Raw genomic sequence first — 21,646 nt, forward strand, 5'->3', positions numbered from 1 at the left:
ATCGGAGTTTAAATGTTTAGCTTGAGTACATCGTGCGTGAGCAATGTTTAGATTTAAAGATAAAAATTTCATAATGTTCCGTATTGAAATGTATCACAATTAAATTGATATAATAAATAAGGTAGTTCAACCTATTCAATACAAATAAATACAAAATGTAGAGTTACATTCCTATTTAATTATAAGTGGAAGCGGTACCAGTTTCGACCCCAATCCAGGTCGTCATCAGCCGAATAAAACGCAAAAAACAATGCATAGGTAAGAAAGAAATTAAAGATCAAGTCCACATAAAAACTTGAATAGGCAATATAAAATAACGGGGGTAGGCACTGTAAAATTCAGAAGAAGTAGAAGGTAAGTCACTTAAAAGAAGCAAGGCGCAATGTTCTGAACAGCAGCATAGCACACGCAAAGTTCGGCATTGTCTCATAATATTGCCTATTCAACTGTTCTTATGTGGACTTGATCTTTAATTTCTTTCTTACCTATGCATTGTTTTTTGCATTTTATTCGGCTGATGATGACCCGGATTGGGGTCGAAACCGGTACGCTTCCGCTTTTAATTAAATAGGAATGTAACTCTACATTTTGTATTTATTTGTATTGAATAGGTTGAACTACCTTATTTATTATATCAATTTAATTGCAATGTCTGGATTAGCATGAAATCGCACGAGAGCACTCAATTCCTCACGTCATCACAAACCCATACGGCCTACGGTGTGCCCTGGTGTTTGATTATGAAGGAGCAGTAGAACATCTTGCTCATGATAATAACACCAAAATAGTTTAATTTTGCAATTAACACTTACCTGTCTGATATTATTGTTAATGCCCTCTACGGATCAGTGGTAGAGTGTGGGTTCAAACCCGGCAGAGGTAGTAGTAATCAATATCATACAATGGCTGCATGTAACGGATCTCTGGTGACGTATTTGGTGTTCACCCGACAAAATTAATTAGCCTTAGACGCCCAAGAGAGATTCAGTTTACTCTGCCATCTAGTGGGCCTAGAGTAAAACGGAACGTCGAAATTGATGAGCAAGCAGCCCGATGGCGTCACATTAAAATGTTTGCGCGTGGTAGCTGAGGCCATATTATTAATGCCCTGAGGGGAATAAATTGAAACTTCATCTTATTCTTTTTTACGTAGTATTCACCGCCCGGCTCCTCATTCCTGCCTCCTGGCTGCCGAAAATTTCTGAGGGGGACACTGTGTGAGAGTATATAACGCTGTTGATGATGATTTGTCTGTGCTTGGTGCTATCTGACAGATATAGGCTATGTGCCAGCACCTAACTCCTCTGATGAGGCTGATGCCAGGAAGGGCACTGGGTCGTAAAAACTCGCTTCACCTCACTCACTTCATACCCGACCGCACAGAGAAACAGGACAAGGGTTCGAGATACACATCTAATACACCTCGATAAGTGCACCATTAGTAACATTTGCAATAACTGCTCGAATGCTGCATTTAACATGTGAGTTTTTAATTATGTAAGTATCGTAACACACAAGCAGCTCAGACGGTATCCTGCTAGATACCCATTATGCTCATACGTCGTCATTTTCGGCCGGAGTTGACCAACTGATGATGTTCCCATACAAACTGTATCAATCAAGATACAGGACAGACGCCTTCGGGAAACTGGTAGTTTGCTTTCGATGTCGGGCCACAATCCCAAGCGCACAGAGTGGGAAAGACATGGAATACAGATTCAACATGTGTCGAGTCACTAAAGGTGATGTATTAAGTTTTTTAAATCTCGAGTTTTTCTACTTGTAGAACCAAACCGCTAATAATTATCTCTATATCTTTTCAATACATTAATTTTTATTTTATTACACATTCAAGCCAGCCACGGTGAAGTGTGTTATTTTTTAATACATTTTGTTCTGCTTTCCCATAATTAGAAGTTGGCCACGTTGACAAAGCTTACCAAGAAAAAGAGATGACTAATATACATCAACAAATAAACCAAATATCTTTTACAAACATTTATATAAGAACCACAAAACAAATTTTTATTTAATAGTTTTAAAGTTAGTACTACTACTGAACATTAATTACAACTCATTTTTTTAAATATTAAAAATCCTAATTCTAAAATGTTGTTGACATCTGACAACGACAGAAAGAGAACTGTGTACATGCTGTCTTACAGTATCTGAGACGTAGATAACTGACTGATAACCATCTAACACATTCAAAGTACCGATACTTCCTTCCCCATGCATACACATTTCTTCTCTGTACATACAAATTCCTTCCTTGGGAGAAATAATGTAATATTTAAACTTTCTAATGATTTTCTTATATTCACATACAATGTTTAAAGTAAGGATTTTAGCAGTACATGTAATCTTCAGGATAAAATGCAACTCCCCCACTTCAACAATTCCTGGTTGACGATCGAATTGACAGGGACATCTACTTTTACCATCGGAAGACTGGAGTAGACTCAAAATGTTACAGATTCTAAAGGCAGGAGCATAAGTTGAGTTGTGGCCTTTTTTCAGCGCAGACATCTGTCCTCTGTTTCCCTCTCACGGATTTGTGGTCGAAGCGATCGTGCAGTGCACAAGGCTGCCAACTTTTGAACTTAAGAACTGACTGGATTGGTTACACTGAGTCAGTGACAAAATATTTAGACTCTGATGAAGCAAAGGGCGGAAGCCCAGGTTAGGGCCACAAAGTGGCTCTCAGTCCTCTAGCATTCCGTAGGACAATGGCAGTGCATTCCATGTTTGACAGTGGTGAAGAGCCGGCTAGTCACAAAACCATTTAACTGTGATCAAGCAAAGAGGAAATTGTTGTTGTTCTGTATTCTACATTGCACTTAGGTCTGTTATTTTACGTGTGTGTGGGTTGGTAACGGAATGCATCTGACTGGGACTGACGTCATATCCGATTGCATCTCAGCTAATGGAAATGCTACCGCGTGTTTAAGTAACGGAGGATTGTGCATGCTAAATTACATTAGGTACTTCTGGAGGCTGGTGGGTAAGTCCCTGGCTGACAAAGTTTCTACTATTTCAAATCCATTATAATGCTATAGAACTCAGCCCACACTTACTCAAGTTGGAAGGCTAAACTCCCAATAACTGCACTCGTACTAATACAAGAAGTAACTCTCCCGGTGGCCGTGATCGTTAGGGCCACTTCTATCCCATTGATGCAAACAATATTATCACCATCAGAATGTTGACTGGCAGGGCAGGAGAGGGGGTGATATACACTCTCTAATCATTAGACTGATTGCCAAACCTCTCCTCAGTGTTCATATGACGCTGGTGATGGTGGCGTTATTCAACAGGAGTAGGCTACGTACAGATACTGGCTTTCATCCTGCACCTCTCCACACACAGATGTGCAGGGCACCAAACAGAAAGACCCGCACCAAGCGCACCGAACATGTCCTAAATCAAATTTTATAGACATGTACATTTGTGAGCAAGAACTGTGGCCCCTATAAGATGTAGCCTACGTTGCTAATGAAATGTTCTGTAGTGTCAACCTCCTTCCCTTTCTTTTTTTTTTTTTTTTTTTTTTTTTTTGCTATTTTGCTTTACACCGACACAGATAGGTCTTATGGCGACGATGGGAGAGGAAAGGCCTAGGAAGTGGAAGGAAGCGGCCGTGGCCTTAATTAAGGTGCAGCCCCGGTATTTGCCTGGTGTGAAAATGGGAAACCACGGAACCTTCCCTTTCTTGCATGCTTGAAAAGTTACTTTCCTCACTACAAAAAGATAAGTCCCTTTCTCTACAAGCTCGAGTCTCACTGGGCTACCCAACTTCCCTGATTTTCTCCAATCACAACAAATTTCGGCAAGAGAGGCTATTTCTGCCCAACACTTCATTTACACTGAATGTAATCTCCCTTCACTGCATCATTTGTTTCTCTTGGTTTATTTTAAGCCAATCATTGACAAAGAGTAAGGCTGGGTGGATTTGGATGTTAGATAAATAAAGAAACCTTTTGAAAGGTAGAATACTACATAAATCTACAGGTATGAACCAGATTAGGTTACACTATCGTAGCTCATTTGCATTTCTAGCAAAGTGAAAATCATGCAAAAAGGATATAAAATGATACCTAAAGTAGATGTGAGGGGAGATCATTTCTTTATGCTTGCCACAGACCCATCAACACACCCTTAAAAGTATTTGTGCTCCTATAGAAAAATTAAAACCGACACTGTCAATCTCTGTCATGAAGCCATCATTTGACCACATTCCATGAAAATAATGAAAGCACAGAATTCAAAAGTGACGAGTCATCCGTACGCCACTCTCACTGACATAATTATATTAACTAGTCAAAAAGTAAAATTTACGGACTATTTAGTTGATCATAAGTGCATTAACAGTGTGCCAACCATAGAATAATGAATCCACATTTTCCTAACAGCAGCACCTTGTGGGGAAATCAATGTTTTCATTAACTGAAGTTTAGTCCACTGCCACAACACAGGATGTGCAGATCTCATATGCTTTCATGTTCTTCTCACTAGCCAATAGTGTTTTCACAAACCAATGGTCCTGTCAATAGACAATACTGTCACGGGGGATACTAATCGCTTTGCAGCTAAAACCTTGGGGCGACCCCTCTCTGCTTGCCCCCACCCCAATGGTCCTGACACTAACCAGACGTATCTCATAATCTGTCACGTTATAATCCTTACCCAATATAGGTGTCACTACCCTGACCCTGCGATGTCCTGTGAACCACACCGTGTTGCATTCTTAAGCTCTCTTCTGTAAACTACTTAAGAGAAGATTTATCCGAGAATATCCGCATGAAAATATATACATGGAGTACAAGACAGAAAATACTGAGAGTCTAATTTATGAACAAACCTAGCTCTTTAGAATATCGCCTCTATATGCTGTGATCTTCTGGTCTATTGCAACTTCGAATTCCTGTCAGAGGGTTTTACTATTACCCTAAGTAGTGGTTGTGGTGATTATTGTTTTAAGAGGAAGTACAGCTAGGCAACACTAATCAAAAAGAAAAAAATGGAACGGGTCCGACACTTCAAAAAATGAATGCATCGGCCAAAGGAAGACAAGGACCACAAAGGGCATGAAAATGAAAGACTCCCTAGGCCTCCATACATAATACCGTCGGGGTCTGAAGAGAACAAGGTTTGACCGAGGGAGGTCGATATAAGATATGAAAGTGAGGAGCCTGGCACAAGTAAGTGGAAGCAATGCCAGGACTCAGCTGAGGGCCCTGTGGTCGCCAACCCACGCTCCAAAGTTCAGAGCCCTTCGGGCCCCTTTTAGCCGCCTCTTACGACAGGCATGGAATACCGTGGGTGTTATTCTACCGCCCCCGCCCACAGGGTGATAAGACCCTAACCTCAATGTCGGAATAAGTAACTTCATTCGACAACAGACAGCCCAAGCCAGATTCAATTTATCTATGTTACCAAAAGAAAAGCAAAATAATACGCACATACAACGATCTCACAATATACACACATTATTAAAGAAAGTCTGTCTCGATAAACAGAAGCCACGAGCAATACGATGTGTGTACGGGTTAATAAAGGCGTTATGTGACTGTAGATGAAGCAAGCTGGAAAAAATCCCCTATTTTTCAAACATCCAATCCATCAATGAAGTAATACAAATCAAATACGACTCTTTTAAGTTTTCAAACTAACCAAAACTCAGGAGGTAAAGGTAAATAAACTAAAATCTGATCTTCCTGTTCACTTTTTACTGCACCTATTACCAACAAATAGCATCACCACAGCTTAATAAAATACTTACAAAATCACTCAGTGAATATGAAAATAATTTCTCTGGTTGAAAACAAATAACAAGTTAAATGAATCAAGTGCAATTACATGAACGAAGTAAATCTTCCACCATAATACAAAGAGTATCAAAGATAAAACATATACAAACATAGACTGTGGTAGTGGTGGGCAAAGAGAATGAGTTTTGGTAGGTAAGGTTTAGGGTAACACGTCGTTCGTAATAACACACGTTCTTGGTAAGTTTTCATTATACATTGAGCAATATCTACATTACAACCCTCTATTTGTGTTATCCCATCCTTAATACTAGATCCTTTAGTTGTTCAGTTATATTCTCTGTCCATGGGCGCCCGCAAGGGTGGGCAAGGGGGGGGGGGGGCACTTGCACTTGCCCCCCCCCCTGGAATTCTAAAGATGTTGATGTTCAATTGTTTAATATCATACTAGATTATTTCATAAACTGAAATTACTGACAGTCAGCTAGCATATGTTATAACTGGAAGTTTCTGTAAACAATTTAATGTTGCTGACGTTATATTGGTTTTTATATTCAAGAAAATTGTTAATGTGCCCCCCCCCCCTGGAAAAGATCCTGCGGGCGCCCATGTCTCTGTCCTTCCCAATTGTAGACCCGTTCTCGTATGTCAAAGTAGCAAGACTCAAGATGGGTCACTTCGGCGTGAAGATATAGTACCTTGTGTCCACGTGCTTACTCGTAAGTCTATATATACACCCACAAGAGGTAGATTTTCACCCATACCAGTGATTATTGTACTAAAGTACTTTCTGAATAGTGCAATACTTCCACTTACTACGGTCCAATCCATACATGATAATAGCCAAGAAGTTCACAGTTTTACCAGCTTTAACATATTCTGTGAGATAAAGAGTTTATTAGTCACCATAAGTGTTTCTGAGTGTTCGGAAGTGTTTCATTCATACAGTATTGGAACTGGGTGTTAGTTAAATACCGAACCCAATCAAATATCAGGGAGAAGAAGAAGATGATGCTGAAGAAGAACTAGGGTTGCGTTCACAAAATACTACTCTCCAACTCCGAGTAAACTCGGAGTTAACCCTATCCGTTCTCAAAAGTAAAAGTTAACTCTACAAGGCGTTCAGAAAAAGTATTCGAGTTAACTCAGAGTATACTCTTTTTACTCTGCGTAAATAGGTGAGTAGATTTAACTCGACATGCGCAGTAATGCATTCATTGGTGGCGATGAAAAAATATTAACTGCGAGTATATTGACATGGCAATGAATTCAAATTATTTTCTAGTTATTGACAAAGAAGGGCGTTATGTATTGAACAAAGAAAGGGATATTTTCGTTTAAAACGGGAAAAATAGGTACCGTACCAATTTTAATAATCGGCGGAAATAACACGATTGAATTTTTTATAATACCCATGTTATGAATGATCAGCTGATTTATTAACCACAACTTTATGAGATTTCCTTGGTAAATGTATAATACGTAACTTTTTTATATTTTAATTAAATGATCAGAATTACCACACAGTGCATTTATAACTCTCGCGAAACGGATCTGTACGAATCAGGTGCTAAGAGCCAAATTACAACCAGAAGTTTTTTCGTGGGTCTTGCAATGGTCTTCCTCGTTCCCCGATTTTGGATTTAGAAAGTTTAGAGCCAATGACTCTGAGTAGATGTTCGAATGCTGATCCCGGCAATCGGAAATTATGTTTAAATTCAGTTTCGTCGTAGTTGTTAACAACATAATCTTTAGAATTAGTTGTCCTAAATGGCTTATCGTGCACCAGTACGGAGCCGATGTATTGGTATTCATCACCAATGTAATCAGATTGTTCCTACGAGGTAAAGAATAATGGATACTGTTTTAAGGCACAACTTGGTGAGGAAAGTAGTAATAACGCATATAGCACGCTGCTATGAAGAAACTCGCCTGGAAATTAGACATTAAATTCCTCGCAAATGAGGTTATGGTAAAACCTTCCTTAATTGATTAGTAATATTCTGTTACTTTGTATTCACTCCAAGCGTTCATGAAATACCGTTACTCAGAGTTAACCTCACCAGTTACTCCGCGATACTCTACTCTACTCCAACTCTACCCGGAGTCGTATTTTGTGAACGCAGAGTACTTCTACTTATTTTGTTTATTGCAGCTTCGCATTGCGATTTACCCAGTCACTGGTCGTTGTAATAATGCAATATCATATCTAAAATGGTGGATAAGGGAAATTTGGAAAAATAATAATAATAAATAATCATAGTAGGCAACCGAACCATCGTGACTTGTCATTGTCAATTCTTCAGCTTCTGTCATATGATCATTGACTCAGTCACCGTGGGACTTGCCAAAGAGGTGAAATCGAAGTGATTCGAAATACACTATAGAGCAGGGATGGCAAACCTTTACAGACCAACGTGTCAGTTAAGGTTTCGTTTATTACTTTTTACTCTCTAACGGTACTATGCCATCGATTATTTCCCTTTAAAATAATCACGAAACTCATTTACCTTCATTTAAGTATTAGATTGCATTACATATAAATTCATTCGACTGAATGTTTCATGATTTTATTTTGCAAACATCACTTGAAAATTATATTTAAAATAACAGGTAACTTTTAAGAATACGGCATATTTTTGCTTTAACCTAGTGCAATTTGTAAAAGTATGGCCATAGAATTAATTTAGATATACTTCTCTATTAAAGCGTAATGATAAATAGGCTGTATTGTTAGATTTTTAACCTTACATGTCGTGCAGCGTGTCGCACAAGTCATGTTCGCCATCCCTGTACTTCATTTAGATAGCGCTGGCAGCGCAAACTCTGCCTTGCCACACTGCGAGTCGGGGAGGGAGTATTTAAAAAGTGCGTTAAAAGATACAAATACAGACCCGGACTGAACAAAGAAAGACAACAGCCATATTTATCTAATACCTAACTATCCGAGAGAAACAGTCTACTCCAGTATCCCGCGAAACATTATGGACAAAAATACCCGAGTACATCGAGAAAAAATATTGGTTCTGTATCCAGCGTGAAATTTGGAAAAATCACAGCAATGGTCAATGAGGAAATAACCAACTTAGTTCAATGCAGCAGTTTTAACAAGAAATTTAATAATAAGGAAGACGCAGTTGAATGTGAATACTGCCATGGTGGGCTGACGAAGGGTGATCTTTGCGTAATAAAACGGAAAATCTGCACGCTCACTTGGTTATACCAAATATACTATAGGACTATACACAATATTGGACACTTCCGTATTCTCCCGTATTAAGCTGAGAGACATATTGACAGTGGCGCACCTTACGGCCCGACCTTAAACATCAGGCGGCGAGATAGAAACTACAAAAGCTGATGTTAAAATTGATAGAAATAATGAAACTAAATAATGATTTTTGCTTTGTTCTACTGCGAAAGTTGAATGTTGATACCGATAGAAATAACGAAACTCAATGACGAATTCGTTTTGTACGAATGCTTAGCTAGATGGTCAGTGTTGATAGCTTCGGTTCAGAAGGTCCCAGATTCGATTCCCGGCTAGATCGGGGATTTTAATCGCGTCTAATTAATTATTCTGGCTCGGAGACTGGGTGTTTGTGCTTGTTGCAATATGTTCCTCTTCATGTTCAGACAACACACTACACTTCCAACCACCACAGGAACATGCAATAGTGATTACTAGACCTCGGAATTTTAGGTAGTAAAATGTTATTTTAGCTACCTAAATTAGACCTTCAAATAGGTTCTAAAATATTTTTAGGCAGCTTCAATTTTACGTATAATAATGGGCATCAATTAAATTGCCATGAGTATTTTGCTAAATTGATAACTCGTTAGGGGTAAGTACTGTATAAAACAAATTTCACTCACCTCTTTGCTGCAAACACCATCCGATGTGAAGTGGGAAAACTCCTGTAACCACTTTTTAAATAAAGACGACTTGGAATCTGATTCTTTTGGCATAATTCATAGTGTATAGTATACTACTATACTCAGTTTCAAGGCCCTCCCGCTAGGTGCGTTGGCAATCAATGCTTAGCGATATCTCGCAAAGTGGCACATATTCGCTATAGTGTATTTGGTAATGGTCAGAGTGTAAATTGAAACTCCTCCGCATGATCGACGTAGAAGAGAGTGTTACAAAGAACTTATCAACGCAAATGAAGACGATCATGCAGTCGATGGTGGAAGTCATCCAAGAAGCTATAAAGACAGGAATAAAATCAGCATCGATCCCTAACGCAAATCACCGTACTGATCTTCCACCAGCAAAGTCACGGGCTCCTCAACCACCAACGTAGCCCTCCGACGAAATGAAATGGAAACGGTGTGCGAAATTCAGTGGAGTCAGAAAGAAGAACAAACCGGGCTTTCCAAGATCCTATGAAGAATCCGGCTCTAGAACACAAGTGGACAGAGGTGGTCAAACGAGGAAGGCAAAGAATAATAGGAACAAAGGACAACGCCCAGATGAAAGCAGTATCACTCAAAGCTTGGATATTTATAGGGAGAAGAAACCAGAGCTGAAAATATTATCGCGCATCTACAAGACGGTGTTATTATACAGTAACTATCGTGATGAGATAGAATCGAAACGGGCATGAACGGTTGCCGAAAACATTGGTATTGATAAAAACTGAAACCACACGGGAACTAGGGTTATATTTCAATCCAAATGCTGAAGTAGAAACATATCTGGGGACTAAAATGAGCGCAATCTCGTGAACAGTCCCGACTATCATATAGATAAAGAAGTACAAAGGAGTAGGATTCTAATAGAAGCCTTGGAAGAAACTGGATTTATACTCAGAAAAGAAGCTGACTTACTTTTTGGCGAATGGTAGTAGCATGAGCGACATATGCTACAACACTCAGAAAGCATGTCCCAATCATTACCAGATTTAGCACTGATCGCGGTAAAGATTTTCCATACCGGTAAAGGCACAGGAAACTTAACCTTCAAACAGAAAAAGAGGTTGAAATCAAGTTAATACAACAAATGCTACAACAGGATGATAGCCCTAAGAGATGATCCAGTCATCATTAATACCTGTCAAAAATTGAAAAGCTAAGCCATGGTTCGATGGCTATACGAAAAGCCAGGACGTGGTGCAGGTACTACATCAGACAAGACATACATCAATGTTATCTACAAGTACAAATCAGTCCAAAAAGGGAAACACAAAATCATTTAGAAAATGAAGCTCAGGCATTAGCCAACACAGCTGCAGCAGATCCATGTTTTACCTCAGAAAGGAAAGAAAACCACCCACCACACAGATGAAGACTTGGCAACCACACTTCACAGAAATTCTAAATCCTGACGGAGAACTGAGAACCGCCACCCACAACAAGAGCACAATTACTGAAAGTGTGCGCTATAAAAGGAGCTGCCGTGAGATGGGCCTCCCCGGTCCTCGGACCTCAATCCATGTGATTATTGGTTGTGGAGTCACCTGACCTCATTAGGGACACTAAAAGACGACATCCGAAGGCAATTTGTCACTATACCTACGGATATGCTGTAGAGTGCTGTCCCTCGACTACAGCCATTGTTTATGAATGACGGCCGACATTTTGAGCACATGTTGTAAAGAAAATCCCCTTTCCTAAACCTCTATTGTTATGCTAATCATTGCTTGTGTATCGTATGGAGCGCCAACTTGTGTACTTTATTTCGGTGTCAATAAAGCCCCATGTCATGCCGACCATGTGTTGTCAGTTATTACCTCCCTACCTCCAATATTCCGTGAAGTATCGGCTCGTGAATTGTTAACGGTCTTTTGAGTCAACCTGTATGTGGGTTAGAGTATACAGTAAGTGTTAATTGAAATCAGAAGTACAATGTCTTAAAGTATAGCTTCGTTTTATAGATGTTACACCTTCCATTGTATACGCAGCTGACACTTGGGGGCTGGACTTCATCATTGGTTCCACGGTGGCATCCACCAAGTGGCTCACCGAGAGCTGACTTCCTGGTTCTGAGGTGCAGTGTCCTGGGTTCGGTGTCAGTTCCTTGCGGTAGCAGCTGAATCCCGAGCCACCAGCGGTGGCCGACATCAGCGATCTGAATGACATTAGTGGACGAAGCTTTTAAAAGTAGTAAAGATGATAATATGAACACAAAGTTGGTAATTAAACAGAGCAAATTGGTGACGAATACGTGTTTATAAGAGACTGTATTACGAGCCGTGTTTTTTAAGTAAGGGCCCTTTGAAAATAACCACACAACGAATGCCGATTTTCAAACACCACATTCATTTGCAAATTCTACGTTATTAACTCTATTTTTCAACATAGCCGCCATGTTTGTTTAAACGCTTATCGTATCTTACCACTAAGTTTTGAATACCTTATTCATAGCCATTAGCCGCCTGCTCCGATAACCAAGAGTTATTGATACCGGGCGAGTTGGCCGTGTAGTTAGGGGCGCGCAGCTGTGAGCTCGCATCCGGGAGATAGTGGGTTCGAACCCCACTGTCAGCAGCCCTGAAGATGGTTTTCGGTGGTTTCCCATTTTCACACCAGGCAAATGCTGGGACTGTACCTGACTTAATGCCACGGCCGCTTCCTTCCCATTCCTAGTCCTTTCCTGTCCCATCGTCGCCATAAGACCTATTTGTGTCGGTGCGACGTAAAGCAAGTAGCATAAAAAAAGTTATTGAACTTGGTCTTGGTCTTGCGCTGGAACAGAGTCTGTTTGGCCTTTACAGGTGAATCGTTTGTTTTTGTACAGATTTGAGTGTTCGATGACGATTTTGACTCGTTATGCCGAAGAAGTAGAAGACATGTTGAGTCAGATCGTAACGGGAGACGAAACATGCGTTTCGCATATCACGCTCGTATCGAAGCAACAGAGCATGGAATGGAGACACACACGCACACATTCGCCTGTAAAGGTGAAGGCCAAACAGACTCTGTCCCAGCACAAGATCAAGGTCAAGAACTCTTGGTTATCGGAGCAGGCGGCTAGTTGAAAAATGGACTAAAGTAGGTAAGTAGAATCGGAAAATAAATGTGGTGTTTGAAAAACGTGTTTCGTTGTGTAGTTATTTTCAAACGGAACTTACTTAAAAAATACGCCTCGTATTTACTGAAGGAGATGTGCGATAAATTTCCAATTTCTTTGAAATCTATAAGAGTTTTGTACGTACGCGCGTCACGAGAGAAGATAACGAGAATCGGTGTGTAAAGTAAGGCACTGCAATCTACGCTGTTCATAATTCGCGCTGAGTGAAAAGGGAGTTTAAGGGAAGCCCTAAAATACAATTCTCAGAATTCTATGTTATTAGTGGTTCTATAGATAAATACCACACAAGTAAAGTTATCACACATTTTTCCCATACCACCTCTGATAACAGAGATATTCACGAATTTTAATGTTTATTGCCGACTGAAGAGAAAATGGGTAAACAGAATTTAATGCAAATCGGTTATTTAAAGTCGGGGAATATAGCACATAGTCTAGACTATAACTTTATTCACGTTGGATAAAATGGTAGTTTAGGGAAGGCGCCTAAAATTGATTTAATACGTGCAATCTTATTCACAATGTGTACATGACTTCATCTAGAATGCTGTGTACGGGTACACCAAATACCATGAGGAATCTGTGAACGCGGCTGGTACGACTGGGGACTGCTATATAAGGCAGGTCGGCGCGCGCGGCCGCTATATCGCGCCATGGTCTGCTCGCTGCTCTGTGTGCTGTTCGCGCTCCTAGGAGGAGCTCTCTCCTGTACGCTAACTGCGCCGCTCGACCTGGGACGAGGACTCGACGCCGACACCGTCCACTGGGGAACGAACCTGGCCTTCGAGCCCGGCGAGCTTAGGACCAGCAACATAGGCGATACTCAGTGAGTCAATCTAGAATGTAATTTTCTACAAAAACACTTTGCTCCTATTTTCTCAATTTTATTTTAATCTCCCTACTTGAAACGCAGGCTGCAGTTGAAACAAAGAAAGCAGTTAAGGGTTCGCCATTTCTTTTGTAATTGGGACAATGAAGGCCTTGAGGGGCGCCAAGCGGGGGTGGTACAACTCACCCGTTTTTGAACGAGCAATACTTGTTGTTTTATTAGGCGCCTTTTCAACAAACAAAGGTAAAGGTGTGTTTTAGTCATGAAAAAGTAAGAGATTTTATATTTTAAATATATGTGAATTAATAGGATCGAGCTGAAGGAATACCAATTGTATCTCTAAAATCTTAAGGTAAAAAAGATATAATAGTCTTAGAATGATAGCAAACTCAGTTTTTAAAAAGTAAATTGCCTCAAATTTGGGGTTTATTGTTAGTATAGTAATGAAACAGAAACTGTAGGAAAATGACGATGAAAATGTTCGTCTCAGTTTCAAGGTTGGATTTATTTTTTTATTTCTTGATTATGGACGTGCATGATTGCATGCTCATTCATGCGTCAGGGTACTACTGAGGTAACTTTTTAATCTTACCAGGACGGAAAAAAGAACGTTCTGATAAACATGTAAAAACGGGAACAGTTAGAGCGATCTTTAGCACTTTAACTACCACTAGAATCAATCTTGGCGAAGTTTTTAATGAATCGGATCTAATTAATCTTCTTCTTTCTTCTTTTCCTGCCGCGTTTCCTACACCTGTGGGGTCGCGGGTGCGAACTGCGTCGCACGTGTGGATTTCGCCCTGTTTTTACGACCGGATGCCCTTCCTGACGCCAACCCTCTATGGAGGAATGTAAGCACTATTGCGTGTTTCTGTGGTGGTTGGTAGTGTAGTATGTTGTGTGAATATGATGAGGAGAGTGTTGGGACGGACATATATACCCAGTCCCCGAGCCAGAAGAATTAATCAGAAGCGATTAAAATCCCCGACCCGGCCGGGAATCGAACCCGGGACCCTCTGAACCGAAGGCCAGTACGCTGACCATTCAGCCAACGAGTCGGACAATCAGATCTAATTAACAATGAAACAAAATATCTATACACCTCACTTGTGACTAGAATAAAGAATAGGCCTACTGAGCTCCTCAGAGCCCACCATTGGTAATGCACAGGTTGCTAGTGTTAAAAACTACCTCTTTTTCTTTCTTCTCCTGTTTGGGGAGGGGGGTCCGAGCACCGTAGCCCCCTGCGCCCACCGCCCGGAGTCGGCGTCGATGAACACTGCAGAAACGTGGAATGTTCCGTCTCGCACAGACTATCTGTGATAGTTTTAAGGCGGTATTTGCCTCATATTTTGCCTCGACAAACTTGTTCAGGTTAGCGTCATGTGACCACAGTAACGATGTGCTGGTGGTGATTAGGAGGAAGTACAACCATCCTCAGAGGGGGGAAAACCGGAAGGAAACCGACACTTCGAAAGATGAAGGAATCGGCCAAAGAATACCGTCGGGGTCGGAAAACAACAAGAGTTGACCAACAGAGATCGGATGAAAGTGAAGAGCCTGGCACAATGTCAGGACTCAGGTAACGGCCCCGTTGTCGCCAAGCCATGCTTGGCCCCTTTCAGTCGCTTCTTGCCTATTACGCTGCCGCCCCCACCCACAGGGGGACAGGGGATGATCATCGTCTGACATTGTGGTTACCTGGTTCGAGTCCCGTTGGTCGAAAATCAATTCAGCATCACAATGTTATCCTGCAATTTGCAATCCGTAGACTGCGCGCTAGACGTCTGCCTTCCTGTCATTAACTCCTCTGAGCGGTTGACGTCATATCCCGCAGAGAAACAGGAGGCGGCCTGGCTGTGCAAGGACGAGACTTGTGTGTCAGTCCGTAAGGATACCGCGAAGAGCTCAATTACATTTGCTAATCGTTTGGGGGAAATTTGGACTTTTAGCTGTTGTATGGAGCGTTGGATAGAAGGCGGTCTAGTGTTAGAAGTGCAGACAGACGTAAGGCCACTTGAGCTGCAAGGGATCGCGGGTGCGATTCCGAGCTGGATGGAGGATTTTAACCGTGATTGGTTAATTCCCTTAGCTCGGGGGTTGGATACTTGTTCAGTCTTCAGGGTTAGAATTCATCATGAATGAACCCCGTGCGATATCGATAGACCTGCACCACACGCCATTAGTCTATTATTATTATTAGCAACAATATCCAAATGATAACGTAACTTAAACACGGACGGAGCTGAGTGTCTATCTTTTTTTCCCCCTTCTTAATCTGTTTACCCTCCAGGGTTGGCTTTTCCCTCGGACTGAGCGAGGGATCCCACCTCTACCGCCTCAAGGGCAGTGTCCTGGAGCTTCAGACTCTGGGTCGGGGGATACAACTGGAGAGGATGACCAGTACCTCGCCCAGGCGGCCTCACCTGCTATGTTGAACAGGGGCCCTGTTGGAGGGTGGGAAGACGGCAATGGATGGACGAGGAAGAGGGAAGGAAGCGGCCGTGGCCTTAAGATAACTACCATTCCGGCATTTGCTTGGAAGAGAAGTGGAAACCACGGAAAACCACTTCCAGGATGGCTGACGTGGGAATCGAGCCCACCTCTACTCATTTGACCTCCCGAGGCTGAGTGGACTTCGTTCCAGCCCTCGTACCACTTTTCAAACTTCGTGGCAGAGCCGGGAATCGAACCCGGGCCTCGGGGGGTGACAGCTAATCATACTAACCACTATACCATAGAGGCGGACTGGGAAAATTTCGTGGCAGAGCCGGGAATCGAACCCGGGCCTCGGGGGGTGACAGCTAATCATACTAACCACTACACCATAGAGGCGGACTGGGAAAATTACACGCATATTATTAAAACAACGGGAACAATGTTTAATTAAAGGAATAAAACTGTAATTAGCGGTTTAAGTTGCAGGGTAATAAACACAGATATCGAAGCATAATGCAACCGATTTTATAATTATATTAACATTTCTTTACGCCGCTACATTAATTGTTACAGTAGGGTGCATCCAAAATCAAATTCACGGTACTTTGCTTGTAGAAATGGATTTTATTAAGCCTTTTATTTATTGCATTTCATCACCCATGATTTCGGTGTAGCTGCTCGACAGTGAAGTACAGTCTCGGGGTAAGGCGCTGGAGTGCAAGTACAGAACACCTGAGTTCGATTCCCGGTCGGGCCGAGAGGTTTTACTGAATAGTAAATTATATAACTTTCAGTAATAGTGTACCAAGAAAGTGAGTAGAAGGTGTCATGGCGGCGACACGGACGGCTTCAGAAACTTAGAAGCAAGTATCTGAAATATAGCGGATGAGAAAATACGAACTAAGTTATCCTGAAAAACGACAATGTCAAGGAAATACGATGTGAGTAAAGGAAGTAGTTCAAGGGTGAGTTGAAAATGGTGATGGCGCCTGTGAGGTAGGCAACCCGCACAACAGGGGGTCATCGACCTACTTTTAACAAACCGACATAAAGTCCTCCCTGTATTTTAGACAGCTGGCGTAAAGGCTCCGGCGGCCGACCCCTAGCCCGCCCTTGGACCTACATTTTTTTTTTTTTTTTTTTTTTTTTTTTTTTTTTTTGCTACTTGCTTTACGTCGCACCGACACAGATAGGTCTTATGGCGACGACGGAACAAGGAAGGGCTAGGAGTGGGAAGGAAGCGGCCGTGGCCTTAATTAAGGTACAGCCCCAGCATTTGCCTGGTGTGAAAATGGGAAACCACGGAAAACCATCTTCTGGGCTGCCGACAGTGGGCTTCGAATCTACTATCTCCCGAATACTGGATACTGGCCACACTTAAGCGACTGCAGCTGTCGAGCTAGGTGGACCTACATTTATCAACAGACCAGAAATCCAAGATTCGGTTCTGGTTACTGATTGGTTGTAACCGATCACATGCTCACTACTGTACACTTGGACCTTCTACTCTGTTGTTCCTGTTGGCCGCTATGCACCTTTCACTTCCTTGGTACTCTATTTCTGAAATTTCTATTCATTTGCTATTCAGTAAAAATTCTGCGCCCTTCTGGGGTTCGAACTCCAGTGCGTTACCTCAAGACCACACATCACTGCCAAACGTCGCAATTCACATACTGGGTAATGAACTTTTAAAAAAAAGTATGCTAAGAAAGTACAGTCACTCAAGTATAAGTACAATGAATATGATTTTGCAGGCACAATGTAGAAAAAATACCCTAATTAATGTATTGACCTATTTCGAATATAGTAATACAATTGGTGCGATTCGCTATCAGTATTTAACACACAGCAGCCGCGAACATCAACCTTACATCACTGATTACAGCTTAATTTGTTATTCGTTTAACTAAACCTTATGTCCGCCTCTATGGTGTAGTGGTTAGTGTGATTAGCTGCCACACCCGAAGGCCCGGGTCCGATTCCCGGCTCTGCCACGAAATTTGAAAAGTGGTACGAGGGCTGGAACGGGGTCCACTCAGCCTCGGGAGGTCAACTGAGTAGAGGAGGGTTCGATTCCCACCTCAGCCGTCCTCGAAGTGGTTTTCCGTGGTTTCCCACCTCTCCTCAGGCAAATGCCGGGATGGTCCCTAACTTAGGCCATGGCCGCTTCCTTCCATCTTCTTTGTCTATCCCTGCGAATCTTCCCATGCCCACAAGGCCCTGTTCAGCATAGCAGCTGAGGCCGCCTGGGCGAGGTACTAGTCATTCTCCCCAGTTGTATCCCCAGACTCATGCTCCAGGACACTGCCCTTGAGGCGATGGAGGCGGGATCCCTCACTGAGTCCGAGAAAAAACCTCTGGGAAGTAAATGGATTAAGAAGAATTAAAAAAACATTTTTTGCAAGTTCTAATTCACTATCAGTGTTTAATACTGTTCCAAAAGTAAATGGCATAACGGAAAATTAATAGGCGGTCCATTAGATGCTCATTAAGAACCCTTGCATAGTTTACAAAATAATTGTAATACGATATAACAGTAATAATAATAATATTTCTTTCTTGAGTGAGTGAGAGACAGCAGCGTACCGGCCGAAGTAAGCGGAATGTTCCGAGCTGTCAGTGGAGAAATGGCTTGGAATGACATTAGTAGACCAATAAGCTTGAGTGGAGTTTTTAAGAGCGGAGGAGATTAAAAATCAAGAGGATAAGTTCACGCAAATATTCATTTATAGATAGAGGAATTATTGATGGTAATAATTTACCAAAGGACGTGTTTGATAAATTTCCAAGTTCTTTGCAATTAGTGCTGGTGGTAATTTTTGTTTTAACAGGAAGTACAACACGCGAACTGTCAGGGAATACAACAACCCTATATGCAGATCAGTGGTGATTGATTGATTGATTGATTGATTGATTGATTGATTGATTGATTGATTGATTGATTGATTGATTGATTGATTGATTGATTGATTGATTGATTGATTGATTGATTGATTGATTGATTGATTGAGCATGGATTTGCGATCAGAGGGGCCTTACCTGAGTCCTGGCAGGCTCCTATCCGACCTGCTTTGGTCCTGATGGTAATAGAGCACTCGAGGCCTTCGTGGCCCTTGTCTTTCTTTGGCCGAGAACTTCATTTTTCGAAGTGTCGGGACACTTTCCATTTTTTCTCTCTGATTAGTGTTATATAGGGGATGGTTGCCCAGTTGTACTTTCTCTTAAAACAATAATCACCACCTTCTGTCCCCTCATTGTTTATAATTTTGATGGGTTTTTATTGACTATTTACATATTATCACCAGATATCATCATTCTCAGTGTTGCGATATGGATTCCTTTTGAAGTCGTTTAGCCACAGAATTTCAAAGATAGCGACTTCACCATTTACGGCGAGTTTTTAAGGTGGCGAGTCAACATTAGCACTGCGCGTGCACACTTCCTGAGTTGATGATATTTCTTTTAATCATTTCGAAAGCATTCGATTACCTCATTCACTTCAATGGAGTTTCAAATGAATAATCTAACTGAAGAAATAAGCTATCCGTCTCTCTTCGATTGTACAATGTCGGCCCCCGTGTCTCTAACGACCGCAGCCCATCACCACAAGTGGTTCCTTTGGCGTGAGCTATAAATGCGGCATGCTCAACGTTTGGTGCCATATTCTGTCTGACTCTCATCAGTCACATAGCGAGTACCGGCTGTCTGGTAAGCGAGCACAATACCTTGCAGTTTCCTACAGCGGAAAATCCGTCGTTGGTAGCCTAACGCCTACAATTCTACGTAGAATGTTGCTGGAATACGTTGAGGCGCCGTAACTTTCCATGTTTCACTCACCAGAAATATGCAGGTTGAAATAGGAAAATTCGCAAGGAACGATGTGTAATATAGAATGTAATTCATTCAATAGAACACAAATTGAAGCTGCAGCCAAACAAAAACACATTCTGGAGAGATCCATGGGCGCCACCAAGGGAATGTTCAACATCAAGGACGTCAAAATCCTTAAATACCTCACAACTCTTCGAAGTTAAAACCATTCCGATCCTATGTTACGGTAAAGGATATCAAGTACCTGGAGAAAACCCAGGTCCGTTTCGTGAATTTGGCTCTAGGACTGTCCAAATACACCGCACGAACTCGCGAACGAAACTTTCCTGATGGACGATCTCGCTCCCCTTCACGACAAAAAGTTGTACAAGAAAGAGAAGAGGAAAGCAACAAGACCTTCGTCATTTGACAGCGGGATTAGCGGTGCATGAATACCAGTGGCGGTGGGCTCTCAAGAGCACATGAGCACGTGAACACCCAGTTCTAACGCATATTCACACATTCATGGATACCGGTAATTTAAAAAAAAATCCTTTTCTTCGACCTGATTTCGTCAATCGATCAAAAGCATTCGACTTATATCGAAGCTCCGTTACACAGACAGCTGTTCATTTCGGCTGACAACGCCAGGTAGCACACTGGATATTTTGCTACTAGCCTTAAGACTATACGCATGCGCAAGGAGATGACGTCGTGGTTTATGCACAGATTTCTCCACAAGCGGGGAGCACGGTGCGGAATGTGCCTTTCCCTCCAACCACCCTCAAACCAGACATAGTATTACAGTTGACCACAAGGGTCCGCCACCTCCTCTGTTACTGCTGGACACAGCTCCCAGAAGTTACTATTGCATTACATCGCCGGAAGATTTCGCCAGTAGGTAATTCTGAACAGGTGTTCGTAATCACGGGATCAGAAAGCCAGAGCCTCAACCTCAGCCAAAGCCTGAGCGGCTAACACCGGCAGTAGTAATTTTAATCTTCTTGTACACTCACAAATTAGTCTCGGAAAAATGTATCCTCGGTTGTGAGGGTTCTACCATATTATGAGTAGAGAAGCAACCTACAAGAAACTTTTAGTGAAATGATTTTGTTCGTATTTGCATTCTACTTGGGTATATTTGAGACATAAACACAAATTTTGTTGTGAACCCCCTGAAAATTTGGTCACGAGCCGCCACTGATGAATACTACCACAAAACATCCCATGAAACTCAACAGCACTGCATATGTCAATTCTACAACCTACACATACCATATTACCACGTGTAAAAAAAAAACCTCCATCAGCTCCTATTGTAAGACGTGATATTATTTGTTTATGCACACTTGTGCGCAATTCTTACTTTAACAAAACATTTTTGGAGAATCTAGTACATTCAAGAAGTTCAGCCTTCTTCGTTGCCGCCCAAATTCACGAATTTTTCAGTCAATGCCTCCTATCTTGACGGGCCGTAATGTACGGAAACAGAATAGTAATAGTACCGGCACATGTCACTGGGTGGAACTGTGTCGCTTGACAAATTAATCAGCATACTGATCATTGGCGCACTTATCCCGATACGGACGAGATGTCTGTCGAAAGACGAATACAGTGTCAGTAATGTTCCTTTTGTGTGATATCAACCAGCGAGTGCGTTCTCTTGCGGACTGTAGACATAATACGCGGCGTTAGACAGCTTTTTTAAAGCAAAAGGATTTCATTACTTAAAAAGTCCATCCTCCTTCAAGGCAAAGGAAATTC

At 41.8% G+C, this 21,646-nt stretch overlaps 2 protein-coding genes across 4 annotated transcripts in view; one reads left to right on the top strand and one right to left on the bottom strand.

Annotated features, from left to right (window-relative positions):
* Positions 1-6,052, bottom strand: part of Prp3 (pre-mRNA processing factor 3) — a 139,748-nt gene extending 133,696 nt beyond the window's left edge. For 2 of the 3 annotated variants that reach the window (XM_067156481.2, XM_067156484.2), the window contains exon 1: positions 5,783-5,908. The gene's annotated coding sequence lies outside the window, so the exon portion shown is untranslated. The other variant, XM_067156483.2, reaches the window with a different exon arrangement.
* A 7,405-nt stretch (positions 6,053-13,457) lies between these two features.
* Positions 13,458-21,646, top strand: part of LOC136884155 (isatin hydrolase) — a 45,181-nt gene continuing 36,992 nt past the window's right edge. The window contains exon 1 of the mRNA XM_067156196.2: positions 13,458-13,630. Coding sequence (XP_067012297.2) covers positions 13,458-13,630 — 173 coding nt within the window. The remainder of the gene's footprint in view (positions 13,631-21,646) is intronic.

Source organism: Anabrus simplex, chromosome 12 (assembly GCF_040414725.1).
Source record: "Anabrus simplex isolate iqAnaSimp1 chromosome 12, ASM4041472v1, whole genome shotgun sequence".
Taxonomy (NCBI): domain Eukaryota; kingdom Metazoa; phylum Arthropoda; class Insecta; order Orthoptera; family Tettigoniidae; genus Anabrus; species Anabrus simplex.